This window comes from Perca flavescens, chromosome 24, assembly GCF_004354835.1.
Source record: "Perca flavescens isolate YP-PL-M2 chromosome 24, PFLA_1.0, whole genome shotgun sequence".
Taxonomy (NCBI): Eukaryota; Metazoa; Chordata; class Actinopteri; order Perciformes; family Percidae; genus Perca; species Perca flavescens.
Genome location: NC_041354.1, coordinates 13,380,415 through 13,396,611, shown reverse-complemented (window position 1 = coordinate 13,396,611; position 16,197 = coordinate 13,380,415). Strand labels below are relative to the sequence as shown.

At 38.8% G+C, this 16,197-nt stretch overlaps 1 protein-coding gene across 3 annotated transcripts in view; it reads right to left on the bottom strand.

Annotated features, from left to right (window-relative positions):
• dmd (dystrophin) overlaps positions 1-16,197 on the bottom strand; it is a 416,019-nt gene that overhangs the window by 198,931 nt on the left and 200,891 nt on the right. For all 3 annotated transcript variants that reach the window (XM_028571814.1, XM_028571815.1, XM_028571816.1), the window contains 5 exons: positions 14,003-14,081; positions 12,256-12,368; positions 11,055-11,183; positions 7,734-7,926; positions 4,201-4,346 (listed from right to left, as the gene is read on the bottom strand). In XM_028571814.1, coding sequence (XP_028427615.1) covers positions 4,201-4,346; positions 7,734-7,926; positions 11,055-11,183; positions 12,256-12,368; positions 14,003-14,081 — 660 coding nt within the window. The remainder of the gene's footprint in view (positions 1-4,200; positions 4,347-7,733; positions 7,927-11,054; positions 11,184-12,255; positions 12,369-14,002; positions 14,082-16,197) is intronic.

Below are 16,197 nucleotides of genomic sequence, written 5' to 3'. Positions count from 1 at the left end.
ATTTCTGCTCAAGGACGTTTGTTTCTACTATCCATCCATAACATTACTGCTACATAGCTTTCTGATTTCCCAAACTATGGAACGGGCCAAGGCATAAAATTACAGAGCGTGCATGCATTAATCGCGCGTCAAAAATGTGCGTTACAAGGAATTTGGAATGGAAGGAATTTTTAACTTGTTATTATCGTGTTAACTTTGACAGCCCTTGCATATTTATAATATTATTATTAATAATAATTATAATACTATTATAAACAGAATTTAGGACAAACTTACGTAGTTTAGTTAAAACAACCTCCTCTTTGTAAAAGGACACTCCAGCTGCCTTGATGATTCGTTTTACAAATTTACAACTGTGATTTGGGGATGTCCTTGTGTATCAGATGCATGCAATTTACTAACTAGGTTGTGGGCATGAATCAGACTCTTGGGTAATGGGGCATGTCATCTGTTTTCTCTCTCTTCTTTATCCTCTGCCTGCTACGGGGACTGCCCATTTCTCCAACGCTCCATTGTTCCGACCTCTCAATAACCCGAAAAATTCCCTTTGGTCCTACAGCCCACTAGTCCAGCGTCCCTTTGTTTTGAAAAAATAAACCCTCTGCTCCGACATCCCATTATTCCGACCATATAGGGTTATGGTTATGGTTAGGGACAATTATTTATAATATTTCTTTAGGACATGTCGGGAAAAGTTTTCTGTTTGAAACAACCAAGATGAGCGTCTTCTCACTGATCAAGTTAGTTTCACATTGGTTATTGCAGGGATATGCCCCATTCCTATTCATTATCATTGCAGGCTTATGGAAATATAAATACATATCCAATCCAAAACTAACTTACCCTGTTGGACTTTTGACTGAGCCTACATTTTTTATTTCAGTTTTTCAAAAATAGGCTGAACATTTAAATGTGTTAATAAGCTAGAGAAAAGTAATTTTGCTTGTTAGTTTTTATTTAGATTTTAGATTATAGGAGGTGATCCACAAAAGCCTATATGGTCGGAACAATGGGATGTTGGAGCAGAGGGTTTATTTTTTTCGAAATCAGCCTAGTGGGCTGTAGGACCAAAGGGAATTTTTCGGGTTATTGAGAGGTCGGAACAGTGGAGCGTTGGAGAAATGACATGGCACCACCTCAAAGAGCAGAAGAAAAGCATCCTTTAAAAGAGTGCTGCTTTGGCAGTTTGGCATCGCCAGTGGCTATATAACTTTACAACACATAGTAAAAAATTATTACAGTGTTATACAGCCCCACAGGATTAGGGAGCCAGCACCATTTTGGCATGTAATGGGAATTGTAAAGATATCTGAGCAGCAGTGTTGTCAAGAGCATACACAGTGATACAGAGCAAATCCACCTATTTGCTGAATCCCTGTTGACTCCTAGTGGATGATGGGATTATGGTATGCCGACCTAACAGCATAATTACCTGTGATTCATACCAGATAGTGAGCTGCCATTATACCAAGCTCCAACATTCCACTACACTACATGATTCAAGCCCTGATAAGTTAACTGATAAGATAAAATTGTAAAAATAGTAGTAGGTAGTTGAAATTTCAAATGAATTGTAAAATCTAAAAGCAGTTGAACAATGAGTTGGAGAGAAGGAGATCAATGCAGTTGAAATATCAGTTGATGTCAGTTAAGCACTAAAAACAGTTACATCTCATTGTAAGAGTAAAGGGTGAAAGCATTTAAACTGCAAGTTGGAAGGTGTCTGCTAGATTTTCACAATGTGCCACGTCCCAAGAGCGGCTCTCTGCTCTGCTCAGCTCAAAACTAGGTGCTAGGTCTCTATTTGACATAGACGGGGGGCGTTAAACAGGCCGGGGAGGAAGTGGAATGGCTACAGCAATTTTCGAAATAAACACTGTCAAGTCAAACTGGAGTTAGAAGAATACTGTTAATGAGTATGTTTTATTATTACTATGCTTTTAACTTAAGGCATCTGGCCCACTGTTCACTTTTTCCTGAGAGAGCCCCACCCTGGTATTGAGCAATCTGCTGTTGACCCATTATCGCCCTTACAACGCTTTAATCTGTTAAACTGTATGGTGAGGCAAAAACATCCGATAATCTCTCATTTAGGGCGTTTTCACACCTGTAGTTTGTCTGCTTTGGTCCAAATCAGTTGGTGAGTTAGTAAACTTGGAGCGATTTGCCCTCGGTCAGTTTAGTTTGGTTTGGTTTCACACCTGGAAAAATCCAAGCGTACCAAAATGCGTCATTACAAATCAGGCAAGAACGTCCAGCTCTCTTATTGGTCGGATATGTCTGGGGGAGGGAGCAAAAAAGTAAATACAGGAAGGTCCTGTGTTCTGGTCTAGTGGTCAAACCAGCTCATTTCATTAAAATTATCAGACATTGTTTCGCGAGAGACGTCTGTCTCCAATTTTAGCGGCAGCTGGTTTGACGATACGATACGAGTGACGGACGGCAAGCTTGACTGCAGTTTATTTCTGTGATAGAAACACTGCAAGCTGCTACAGTTTGCTCCTCTGCTGCATCGCAGATTGCTAAACACACCTCACTACAGGAGACATTAGCTCAGACTTGTGGAGTACATGTAGTTGGTATGGTTCGAGTAAGGTAACGTTCTCACCACAAACGAACCGCTCCAGAGATCGATTGAAAGCGTACCGAGACCACCTCATCAAGCAGGTCTCAGTATGCTTGTTTGGTCCACTTTTGGCGCGCACCAGAGTTCGATTGCTGCGTTCTCAAACGAACTGCTTCAATCGAACTAAAGGCTGTCGGTGTGAAAACGCCCTTAAATGTTGTTTGGACCAAAGCGGTCCAGCTGTTTGAACTGGATCCATATCTAAATACTCCAAGTGTTTGGCGAAATCCAAAGTTATGTATTGGTAGATCTTCCCTTTTTTGGAGGGATTGGTTGGAAAAGGGAATTGTCCCACTCTGGGATCTGTATCTCGGTGGCATATTGAAATTATTTGAGGATGTGGTACAGAAATTTGGAATCCCTAGGTCTCAATCTTTTAGATTTTTGCAACTTCGCCATCTGTTAGTGGGGATTACTGGATCCAATTCTTCAGGCACCAGAAGGCACCAGAATGTTTAAGTAGGTGTTGTTGAAATATGGAAAAGGTCATGAGGCATCTGGGTATTTTTCTATGCAGAACCTGGGGGATGGAGCCTGGACAGCCCTCAAAAAGACATGGGAAATTAGTATTACACTGGATGATGAGGAGTGGGACAGAATTTGTAGGAATATTAAAACTCTGTCACGCGCTATGAGTGTGCACCTCATTCAGTTCAAGATTATGCATGGCTTCTATTGGACTCCCTTCAGATTGTTTAGAATTGGTCTGAAAGAAACACCAAATTGTTAACTTCATGTCCTACGGTCCGTGATAATGTCCAGGAATTTCGGACTGGCATTCCTGATAACCTGATTGCAGGGTCCTAGGTTCCATTCAGCCCAAGATTATTTGTTCTGGGAGATGGGTCAATCCTAAATGGGATGGATAGACACATAGGAAGCTGGGTCCAGACTAGTTTAATGACAGCCAGACAGGCTTTTGAAAAAATTTCAAAAAAATTGCCAGATTGGATGAATAAGAAAATGGGGAAAGTAGCTGAGCTTTTTGGAGGGCTCCTAGGAAGCTTTGTGCTGGGGAAAGATGTGTATGATGAGCTTATGGTGTTGTCATTTACACATATGTTTAATTGGTTTATGGTTTATTGTTTATTTCGTTGAATGCTCTTAAATATTGTAGTTGGTGTGGTCGAGCATAATGCCAAGGTACTTGGACTCTGTGACCGTTTATAGGATCCCCATATATCAAAGTGGGCTTAGGGGTTTGTGCTTTTCTGAAATCAATTTACTTTGTTTTGGAGATATTTAAGATAAGGTTTGACTTCTCAAACCAGTCAATAAAAAGTCTGAACTGGCCCATGTTCATCTTCCTGGTCATATAGGAGACTAACCAGGGCAGTATCATCTGCGTACGTAGAACTAGATCCATTATCAAATTAAAATTGCTCCCTAGAACAATATTGTGGTTTCCTACAGCTTGTAATTTATTTTGCAAATCTATAAAAATGCCTGATCATCTACATTAGGTGCATATATGTTAGCTAGAATTAGTTCTTGCCCTTGTATTTTAACCAGAACAACAATAACTCTTTATATCTCTAATCTGCAGAACTAAGTGTGGGAGTGTGTGTATTTACCTGAATGTCCTTTAGTCTCTGTTCCATTATAGGATACTCTGTAACAGCTGTTGATGGGATGGCCAGCTTGGCCTCGCACTGTTGTAACCATGCCAACAGTGTCGATATCGTTTCCTTATAACGAGCTGGGGGCAAGCTCGACAAAACTAAAGACAGACAAAGAAAGATAGAGATATTTCAGAGAAGGGGTCAGTTTAGTGTTGCAACCTGAAAAGACTTAAAAACACAGAATTACACGTTTTACTTTAATATCCAAACCTACTGTATTGACAAATACCATCCTGAATACATATTTTATAAATAAAAATCTTCTATCCTGCAGTGTAAGAAAACCTTCTGATGCTGCTGTGCTAGGTGATGTTGGGAAAGTTTGTCTTTCCAAAATAATTGTTGACTAATGTCCTAATTTTTTTTACCTTTGTGTACAATTGGAAAGAACACATTGAAGCACAAACGCCTCTTTTGCTGGAATGTGCTATATTTAACTTTTACTCGAATTTAAGTGCACCAGTTGACAATCAACCACTGAATTGTTCTTTACAGGCTGAGACTCTGGGCTGGAATTTCTAGAATTTCTAGTATTACTAGTATAAAGGTCCCTATGGTTCCCCATTGGCTAGTAATGGCGATAGGTGTAAACTGAGCCCTGGGTATCCTGCTCTGCCTTTGAGAAAATGAAAGCTCAGATGGGCTGATCTGAAATCTTGCTCCTTATGAGGTCATAAGGAGCAAGGTTACCTCACCTTTCTCTGCTTTGCCCACCCAGAGAATTTGGCCTGCCCATGAGAAAACGAGCAAAGTGGCAGTTGGTCAAGGCTTTAACTTGTTCTGTGCTTTCATATACAATCAAATCTCTTCCTTGGAATGCCTCATGAGGCAACTCTGGTGCTATTTTATTCTCCCTATATATGCTTACTCTGGGTAATATAATTAAAATGCTATTGTGGCTTATTACATTTTATATGCTGACAAACAACACAGTTATACCTTCCAATAAAGGCCACTGAGCTTGGAATGTTGTACATTGTAGAACAAAAAAAAAAGTCTGGATGGAAACCGCTTTTCTTAGGCTAAATCTTGACAAGAAAGATATTTAATGGCCCCCATATATTTCTCATTTGTCATGTCTCATTTGGCACCCTGTTACTTTATCCACTCATTTTTATGTGTTAAGCCTGTATTATTTTATTCCTGTTTTTACCAGCAGCGTGGCTCTAGAGATGGCAATGACAGTCGGTCCACAACTTTGCTCCAGATAGAATTATCTCATCAACTGCTGAACAGATTTCCATACAATTTTGGACAGACATTCATTGTCCCCAGATGGTAAACATACTTTGCTGATCTTCACATCTACTTGATGTTGAGCTCCATCAACAGCTCAAAATCATAATGTAAACTTATACATTCTAAACTTGTTAGCATTGTCATTGTAAATATATTAGCATGGTGATGTTAGGGCAAGTACAGCCTTAAACAGCTGCTAGCAAGGCTGTAGACCTTTTTTCTGTATTTTATTGTGATTGTATATTAATGTAGTAATATTAGTTAGTAATAATTATGTGAAATATATTATTACATGTTATATCTAACAATATTGTAGATACATCCATGGCCAAGTTTTTGAATATGTATGTTGGATATCTCACCCTTGGTGTGGGTGAGAAAAGCACAGTGTGTGGCACGATAGAAGAAGCTGTCTGAGTGAGTGAAAAAGTAGTTTGTCTGCTTGGCTGTCAGCATTATTCTTCTCTCTCTTCCATTCTTCCCACCCTCTACATCTTTCTCCTCAATGTCAGTAGCTATATCTTTTGTTTTCTCATTTCTTTCTATCATTACATACCTCATTGATATAAATAGCTATCTGCTCTTTTTTTTACAGCATCTGCCTGATTTAGTTTTTCTCGTCTTAATGGCTTCCATCTCATTAAGTCTCACTGTCATTGTTTCCACAGAGATAATCTTAATCAGGATGATACTCACAGTTCTTAAAATTAGAGCCTTTCAATGAAATTTCCCTTGATTCCTCTTAACTGAGAATGAAGTTTGCTTAAAAATTTTGCAGCATTACTTGATAACCGGGGGGAACTGTAAGAGCCCTGTAGGTCCTCAGAGAGAATTAGGAAAATCCAAATCTAATTGTGAAAAGTATTACCTCCCAAAAAGCCCCAAAAGCATTATCCTATAAAGAGACTTTTATTTAAAAAAAAAAAAAAAACTTTTACTCTTTGTCTTACTAATTTTAAACCCAGGAAGGTTTTACATTTATAAAACTTCTCCAGTGCATAGAAAAGCTATTTCAATGCATTTGTCATCCAAATGTAATGTAAGTAGGGATGGATACCAAGGGTCGGTCTTGAATTTGGTACCAGGTTCTGATTGGTCAGAACTGTAACATTGATTAAAATTCAATTCAAAAATTCAATTCAAAAAAAAAAGTGCTGCTAACTTTCAGTTATGAAGTCTGTTTCAGAAATGCTGTTCACTGATAGGATGGAATGTTCCTTCTAAATTGTTGCCATTTTGGTCAGCTGTGATAGGTGGTGGGTAGGTTTAAACTGTTTCCTGTGTGCACAACTACAAATAACAAGGTACTAATCAGGATTACATACTAGTAAGTTAAATGATGCTCTACACCCTGAGATGAAAATTAATTTGAGTCCTGAGCCAATCTACAGGACTAAGATCAAAGCCAATCCAGGCATTTCTTTGATTATTGGTATTGGTTATAAAGAGCCTGATGTTTGTTCTGGGGAAAGCAGCAATTCAGGAGCACCCACGGACCTTTGTTGCATCTCTCTCTTTCTTCTTTCCTCTCATACTATCGCGTATATTGTGAGTGAGTGACCCATACTTAAACTCTTATTCCAGGAGATTTGAGTGCTTAATTCACAGAGCATGCTACCTTACAGTCCTGTAAAACATTGTTTAAACTTGGTCAATTACTGCTGCTAACTGTGTTTTGCTTTCGTTTGGAATGGAATGAGGGATAGTTTATTTTTATGTAGCAATTATAATAGCTTGTTGATAAAATTCTCAGGCTTTTACACAATTTTTATATAATTTCAAGTCATTACTTCAAGTTCATTGTTTAACATCTCTAGAGCAGCCAGTCTGTAAGTCTGGTGTCATTTGTCATTCAAAGATCCATGGACTTCTTGAATTCTTTGTATTCAACTTTATGTATCAGTCTGTACTGACTAAATACAAATATGATCCATTGTTCCACCAGTAGTGTGCACTGTATTGAGAAAACAGCTGAAATGACTTGAACGGAGTCAGCTTTCACTGCTGAATTTTAATATTGTCTGGTAATATTGTATTACTTTAGTAATAATAGTAGTAATTCGTGGCCAGTGAAAAATAGAAAAAAATGTAAGCACTTACTCTAACAAAGGGTACCCACCAACTTTTGAAAATAGAGGCCACTTAAACTAAACTAGGGACCATGAGGAGTACTGAAAAAGGTCAACTCTGAACTGAATTGCTGGGATTACGTTTTTTTCAATTAATCAGTATATCTCCTCTCTCACCCATTTGTAACTGTCTCTCTCTCGCCCTCAGATCCTCCAGGACCTTCTGGTAGTGCTCTTTGAGGGCATTGATGTCGGCATCCAGGAAGGCTGAAGGGTCCTCTTCCCCTTCCTTTGCCTCCTTCAGCTCCTTCAGCTGCTTCTCCAAAACATCCACCTGAGGCAGCAGGGAGGCCAGGCGAGCCACTTCCTCCTGCCAGGACAGTTGGGGAGGGGCGGAGGTCACATCATGAATGAACCGATTAGGGAGAGAGTATTAGTCAACCACACAGGCCAAATCTGTCACCATGGAGATTTTGCAAAAAAAATGCAATGGTAATTCTGTATACACTAATGCAATAAAAAGCAACCAACAGGAAACTGGATCAGCTCAGCAAAACTGAAATGTAGCTATGACTTTTTTCCTCCTGAACTATACAGAGAGAACAGGAATAAATCACTGCAATCACATTGTCAATATAGGAAGAGCAGAGAAGAACAGAACAGTGTGTAGTTGAATATTTTTTCAAGTATCAAACGTGAAACACAAGTAGCTTTGTGGGCGGATCTCTGGCGCTGTTGCTATTATACCGGCAGGATAAATGAATCTTGCGCCCTACGCAAATCTAAAATGGGTTGGTCTGAAGTAGGTGTGGTTTGGGCGTAACGTGCAATAAACCAATCAGAGCGACATCTCACATTCCCTTTAAGAGCAGGCGCGCTTGTTCCATGGCGGATTGCTATTATGATGTAATAATTGCTCCTGTTGTGCCCCTTCCTCCTCCCCCCACTCCATCTCCATCCACCCGCTCCAGGAGCGCATTGCCACTCCCGGACCAGATTCCGCCGTAGTTCAACATCACGTCTCCTTAAGTCCTCTAATATTTCCTCATTTATGTCATCAACACATCCATGATTCATGGAAATGTTGTGTAAAACACAACAAGCCACAAAGAATGCTGCGACTTTTTGAGGACTGCACTGTAAAGTGCCTCCTGACCTATCCAAACACCTGAAGCACATTTTCAGTAATATTTTTCCTTGTAATTATGTATGTTTGCAAAAATGCAAAAATGGGAACTGCGTCCGTGTAGATGAGAGAAGCAAAGTGTATGCGCGTTGTGCGCACGCTACATTATGGCCAAGCATGCGCCCCTAAAATAGCATCTGAATAACACGCCACTGACTTTAGACCAGGTATTTCCTGGTCAGTGGCGGAATTGTTTTCTGAAACTGCAAAATAGCACCAGGGAACGTTTGCGCCGGAACACGACTCCTCTTTTCGCTGAAACGCCCCCGGACCGCAAATACATTCCCTACTTTACCGACGTGCGTCCGTGGAGGGAAGAGTCTGCTGTGCGTCGGGTGCAAAATAGGAATGATACATGCGTCGGTGTACAAAGGCAATTGCACTGAGTGCAAGACAGGGCCCAATAACTTCAATCACACCCCATTTTACCACCAAAGCTTGTCTGACAGCTGTAGAGTTAAATGTAATCAGATAACATCGACACAGAGTTGTCACCCAGTGCAACCGTGTGGCTTACTGTTTCAATACTTGTTAGCATGGTTACAACAATGGGGTATTAGTTGACAACAAAATATAGAATATCACAAGACTTATCCTTTAAAGGAATTCATTAATTCCAAATTGTGAGGAGGATCAGTCCAGGTGAGTTGCATGATGTAGCAGGTAGGGTAAGGTTAATATTCACTGAACTATCCTGTGGTGAAGGCTTTGAATGCAGCTCATTCTTATCCCCCTGTAACACTAAGTTAACACTCTGGCCTAAAGCCAAGAGACACACTCTTTCTTCATGAATAATGTTAGAAAACACAACCATTTTTAACCTCGACAGAATAGATTTTCATAAGCTGACAGCAGCATGGTTTGCCGTCGGGAAGGTCTAAACATTTCAGTAAATATTTTATTTTCGCTGAGGTCTTTCCTGTTTAATATAAAGACATGAACTCAGAAAGTATTTATGTGTGGGAGCAAGTGGGCATTCTCCAGTTGTGTCTATGAAGAATGCAAGTGAACATGTGTGGGCGCACTTCTGAGGGAAACATTGTTTGTGTAAATGTGTCTGCAGTGGAGGCTAGACATATCTTCCAAGAAAAACAGAATTTCAGCTATCCTCTTTTTTCTCCCTGCTACATCTGTTCATTTCTCTCTTTTTCTTCATTCTATGTTGATCTATATACTTATCTCTATCTTACTTACATGTTCTTCCCTTTTCGTCTGTGGCATTTACTCCTCCCTATACATCCCTTTCTGTCATCTCTTTCATGTTAATTATGCATCCCATCCTTACATCTCTCCTTTTAGAAGTTTGTTTTTCCAGAGCTGCTTATCACTTCTCTTTTCTTGTTGTTTAGATGATATTGAAATTAACCTGTGTGTGTGTGTGTGTGTGTGTGTGTGTGTGTGTGTGTGTGAGTGTGTGTGTGCAAATAAGGAGTTTTTCAGTGTCACAGTCACAGTAAATCTAAACATATTTGGAATGTATCATGGCATCTGACTGAGTTATGGCTACAAGAAGGAGTAGGATGACACATTCCTCCCCCTCTGCCTCTATTCTTCAACTCTTCCGTGCTCCCGCGCAGTTTACAGAGTAGATCAAAACTACTACTACGACTAGCTTAATTAATAATTATAATTTATTATTATTATAGAAGCAGGGGGAAACAGCTAGCCTGTCTATGTCCAAAGATAAAAAAAAAAAATTGATGACCAGCACCTTCATATTTTATTAATTGACACATTATATCTTGTTTGTTTAATCTGTACACCAACAGAAAGAAAAAATATTGTAGTTTCAGGTAAAATTTTTAAAAGACCCAAGCTAGCTTTTCCCTCTGCTTCAGCAAAACTACTCATAGTACTTGTAGAGACAATATTTCCAAATTATTCTGCAGATAGTTACTAACTAAACAGTAACCCAACAGTAGCTGTAATTTCTTTGCTAGCACCATTTTTGTAAGAGTAGGTGCAGGTGTTTTCGAAGAACATATTGGAAAATAGTAAGGAAGTACATTTCATTAAGTCTGCGTTGGAATTAATGAATAAATAACATCAAATACTTACATAAAAGTGCTGTGACAAACAGAAGCATGAAAAGAGATATACATTCAATCAAGCCAAATAAATAAAGACACTGTTAAGAAGAAATGAAGACGTGAAATACATGAAAATGAAACCAAACAAATATGGCTTACAACAAAGGGATTTAAAAATAAAAAAGCGAAATAGAATCAAATGCTTATGTGATGTTTACTAGCCATGTTTATCACACCATCCTGGAGACAGTTTAGGCTCAAACTTTTATTTTTTTCAGTCACCTGGCATCGGTCCAGTTGTACTTTGAGTGTTTCTGGTTCAGATGATGGAGGCGCCTGGACCTTGAGCCAGTTCTCACTGCTGTCCACAGCCTGCTCACACTGCTCATATAAGCTGTAGAAGACCAGCACCTGCGGGACACACACACACAGTAACACATTTTGAATAAAGTTGAAAAATGCCTCTCCCACAAAGACACAAGGAAACACCCACACAGCATATGTTTTCTTTCATAAAAAAGTCTTTCCTAGTTTGCAGAAGAGCTGCATGATAAGTCAGAATGAACCACCTGTGATAACCTGAGAGTGAGTCATATCACATTGAAATTCTAACTCTACCTGGGTATATGCATAGCAGATTTGTGCTATTTTAACTTGCCTCTTGGACACCTCCAGAGGCAATACCATATGCACCATATGTTTCAAGTACAGAAAAACATGGTTTATAGTGACACCTATTGGCCCATCTTTAGAGCATCCTGTCCACAATACAAGAAAGATTTGTCACATTACTATCTATAGCTTTCAATAAAGCAGACAAATTTAGAAACTAGTATTTTGAAAACAACTAGACATTCTAAAACAACTTTTTAAACCATTTTTCCCCACGTAAATATGAACACATATGATGGATTATAGCAGACACATATACTGTTACTGAGAAAAATTCCACTAAGAGTTGGTCATGCCTATTTCACATGCCTCTGGGCACTGAACTGTAAAATGGCTTAAATATATAAAAATAAAGGGAAATATTACACCTCAAGATCACTTTAGGAGTCATGTTGAGTACTATGCAGCTTGTTAAAACAGTACAATGTCTTCTGTGGCTCTTGTGTGGAGCTTGACCCATACTAGGGACTAAAAAGTCAGGATAATTCAGTCCCTGCTGCACATATTTTGACGATTTTTTTTTAAATCTGTCTCTAATCCTCAACATTATAATACTAAATAGCTGGAGTACAGCTTTAAAATGAAGTTTTAAAGTCATTTGTCATTATTATTACAAAAGCATAAAGATGAATATGTCCGTGCAGGTGCTCATGTAAAAGCTGTTTTTGTCACTTTCTGGAGTGGTATATTTGAGAAAGACGAGGTGCTACAAACATAACTTATATAATACTGAACATGGTCAGTGCAGCTTAATTAGGCAACTGCAGTAAAAAAAAAAGAAAAGGAAAACATGTACTGTATGTGTGTGTACCTTTGTCTGGTAAGCCAGCCATGCCAGCCTGTCTGCCAACAGGGCACAGAATCCCACCCAGCGCTGGTTCAGCTGCTCCGCTGCCTGGGCAATGTCATCAGCACGACTCCCTTCTGGGGGGGTCATACAGAGAAAGAGAGGGGACTGTCACACACACACACACACACACACACACACACACACATACTCAATGATACATGCTTCACAGTCCACATGGGCATGACTGGCCTCTCTATAGGGGACAGAGATAAATACACACTCACTCCATGAACACAAAAAGTAGTGAATGTCATCTGTAGGAGAGGTGAGGTGAGCCATCAATATTCTGCACAAAATGTGAGCTTCAAAAACATTTTATTGGCCTGCTCACTGAACACAGGGACACGTACACACATCTAACTGTGCATTCACGCTCACTGCCGTCATTTTTTTTTAAATGTAAATAGCCAATTTAAAAGACACATATAAGTCCAGTGTCCGGAAAATGAAAACCTCCAAGAGGTTCCAGGAGGGAAAAATCAATGCTAAAGTTGTACAAAGATGGATTCACGCTCCTGCCTCTTAAAGGGCAAACTGAAGCCCATCCGTTGGATGATAATTGGACCTGGAGGCAGCATCCTGGCTTGCATGTCTCAAGATTGCTTCTTCTTCCTGTAATCGTACCTCCATTAGGTTCCATTTACAGTACATGTCAAGCATTTGGCTGATGCTGTTTTTTTGCATGGAGCTGAGGGTCACAGACAGGTGACGGAAGTCAGAAGTATTGAGAGATTAAATAACACATTGCTGGCTTTGTCTTTTCATGGGAACTGTTAATAATGACGATAATATAGACTAACACCTTACTTAAAGCTTTAGTGCGTAACCTTTTGATATTAATGAACGCCCGTTACATTCAAGCCATTGCCAAATGAGTTATATACAAAGCTAATTAAGACCATCAGCTCCACACAACTTGTTGTATTTCTCAGTATGTCATTACTTCAGAAGATTGTGTCATCCGGCGCAGAAGCTCTAGTGAAGATAATTACCTCTTCTGAAGAGTCCATCATGTTTTTTTAATCCTCCGTGTCCTCCTTGCATACTAGCAACCGCATGGAGGAGGGGTGGTGGCGCGTGCGCAATCACAGAAGGCTGTATCATGTGGACCGCCGACAGTGTTGTTGTCATTACTTCGAATTCCTCATGGGGGAGACAGAAACTACGCACTATAGCTTTAAAAATGTGCTTGTTTGTTTATTGAATTCCTGGCAATGCTTACTGCTTGTAATGAGATAATGTTTTTGAAGCTTTATTCATAAGCTTTATAAAGATTTTTTTCCAGGTCATGTAATTGATTATTTGCACACAAAGGCATTGATAAATAAAATCTCTACCACACATGCACACGCACACACACACACACACATGCACACACACACACAAACACACACACACACAATTAAGTTGAGTAATGTTCTGGCATGTTCTGTCTGGATAGTGGTTAGAGCAGTAAAAGTGAAAAGTATAAATTGAGTGTTTCTCTGGTTTCAGAAGCCTCAACAATTGCACAAGGACAGAGGAGAGGACGAACAAGAAGAAACATCTCTCTCTTTCTGTCTGTTCCTCTCTCTATCAGTGTTTCTATGGAGACAAGGGGAGAGGGTGGGACAGGTGGAGACGTTGCCATGGGGACAGACAGGGTGTGTGCGTGCGTGTGTGTGTATGCATGTGAATGAGTGTGTGTAAGTGTGAGAGTGCACGTTACCCTGCTCGACCAGGGTCTGCGCTGTGCGTGTTGCTTCCTGGAGCTTTCGGTATTTCTCCGGCCGCTCTCGTTCTATCACCTTTGGCAAAGAGAAAGAGAGGTAGGGAGAGAGAGTGATGGGGCAGAGTAGGAGATAGGAAATTAAAGGACAAGAAACCAACAAGAAGAGGCAGCAAAATAAAAGGAACGATAGGCAGATAGCAGGAGAATTATTATTAATTACAAAGAAAGATCAATGTCCAATTCAACAGGCGATTACTTCCAAGGAATAAGAACTCCTGTAGCTTTCATAAACCGCCGACAGTATTCTTCTGCGACAACCTCAGCATGACTGGTCATTTTTTGGGTAAACAACAGAAGGTTTTGAGGAGAACAGATAGGTCATTGATCATTTCAAAGCCAAATTCTTGAAAGTGTAACATTTCAGCAGGAAATGGTTTATACTATGTCACAAGGAACAGTTCAGCATTTTTTTTCAACAAGTAAAAGGAAGCCAGCAAGACTTAATGTAAAAATTGTGGAGGAAGTGTTTAATTTCAGGAAAAAGCTAAAATAAAATTTCGTCTGTCTGCAAGAAAATAAAAAAGCTTATTTCCCTTTGTGACCTGTTCCTTTAAATCGTGTTTATTTTTTTTCTTAATACCCCCCATTGGCAGGTTGAGAACCACTCTAAAGTGCTGGTTCTTCAAGTCACTATACACGTTATGCCATTTACTGTTTATCTGGAAATCTTGTGTAGTTGAGCATTGCTCCCTTGTATATACTATGTTGGTGTATACATTACAGTTTATAAATTAAATATTTTTACTACTGTATGTTTAAACGATTTATACAGTATGTAGAGGCAACCAAGATCAGAGGACATTTTGAAGAATCTGCCTGCATCTATTATCCAATTGCATGCATTATATTTGTAATGCCAGTAGTTACGTTTTATATCTTATATGTTGTTCACAAACAGTGCTTAAAAGCTCCATACATTGTTTATGGGGATTGCAGTGGATTGTGGAGTGTTAAACCAATTTATTATTCATGATTTGTCAGCACATTTACAAATGTGGACTAACAGTCATGACAGTTTTTGTTGTGCCTAATCTACAGCTTTAATTGTTTATCATTAACAAACCCTGCATCAGCGCTATGTGAGCCATTTCTAAGCTTTATCTATTCAGGGATTTTTTTGTGAATGTATATAAAGATTTTATTGCCTCTAATTTCAAGTTCAAGCAAGTTTTGAGTCAAGAACAAGCACTTTAGAAAACACAATATGGTAAATGAGTTAGTAGAGTGTTTGAATTTAATGTTAAGCTTTGGCTCTCAATACTTACAAAATATCATATATATATATATATGCTTAATTTGATTAATTTAAAGAGGCTCAGACCAGTATTTTTATATGAACAATGGGTTGAATTACTATGTGTAATGTGAAATTTTATTTTTAATCAAATTAAGTTCTTTTTTTCAAAATACAGAGTTTACAAGACTGAATTTATTACAGTGTCTGGATTTTCTCCATCGAAGTATGTGTTAATGCATGCACCATATGCGTAGGATGGGGGACAATTATTTCAGTGCTTAGCATTTCTAGAGAGCGCACATTTTAACACCATGGACGGCATAAACAAAGAATTATCATTGCAGTTCTTTAGAAAAGAACAACTTTCTCTTTGCCATGACAGCTAAGCATGAGCATAATGACAGGTTCTGTCAGAAAGAGCCACAACAGCCTTAACAACATTTTTTTGTTGAATTCAAAAAGAATAGCATTTTATTCAGACATTGTGCATTGCTTGTTTTTATATTGGATTAGGTAATATTAAGTGAGACAACATAATGAACGTCTATGTAAGCGCTGAAAAGTATAATATTATAATTATTATTTTTAATTGTGGTGAATATATATATATATATATATATATATATATATATATATATATATATATATATCTACTTTCCTTTTAAATTTGTTGGCAATGCTTCACCAAATAGCAAACAAAGTTAGAAACTACCTAGAGAACACAGCATTTAGCAGCTAAAGAGACGGATATTTGAGTTGGTACAGACCAAAACTAAAAAATAGAGTGAATATTGGACATACATTCTTCACCTGGACACAAACACAACTCCAAATAGTTCATGTTGCTCTGTGTCTGCTGAATATTTCTTACCCACCTGTGTGATGGAACCTTGTT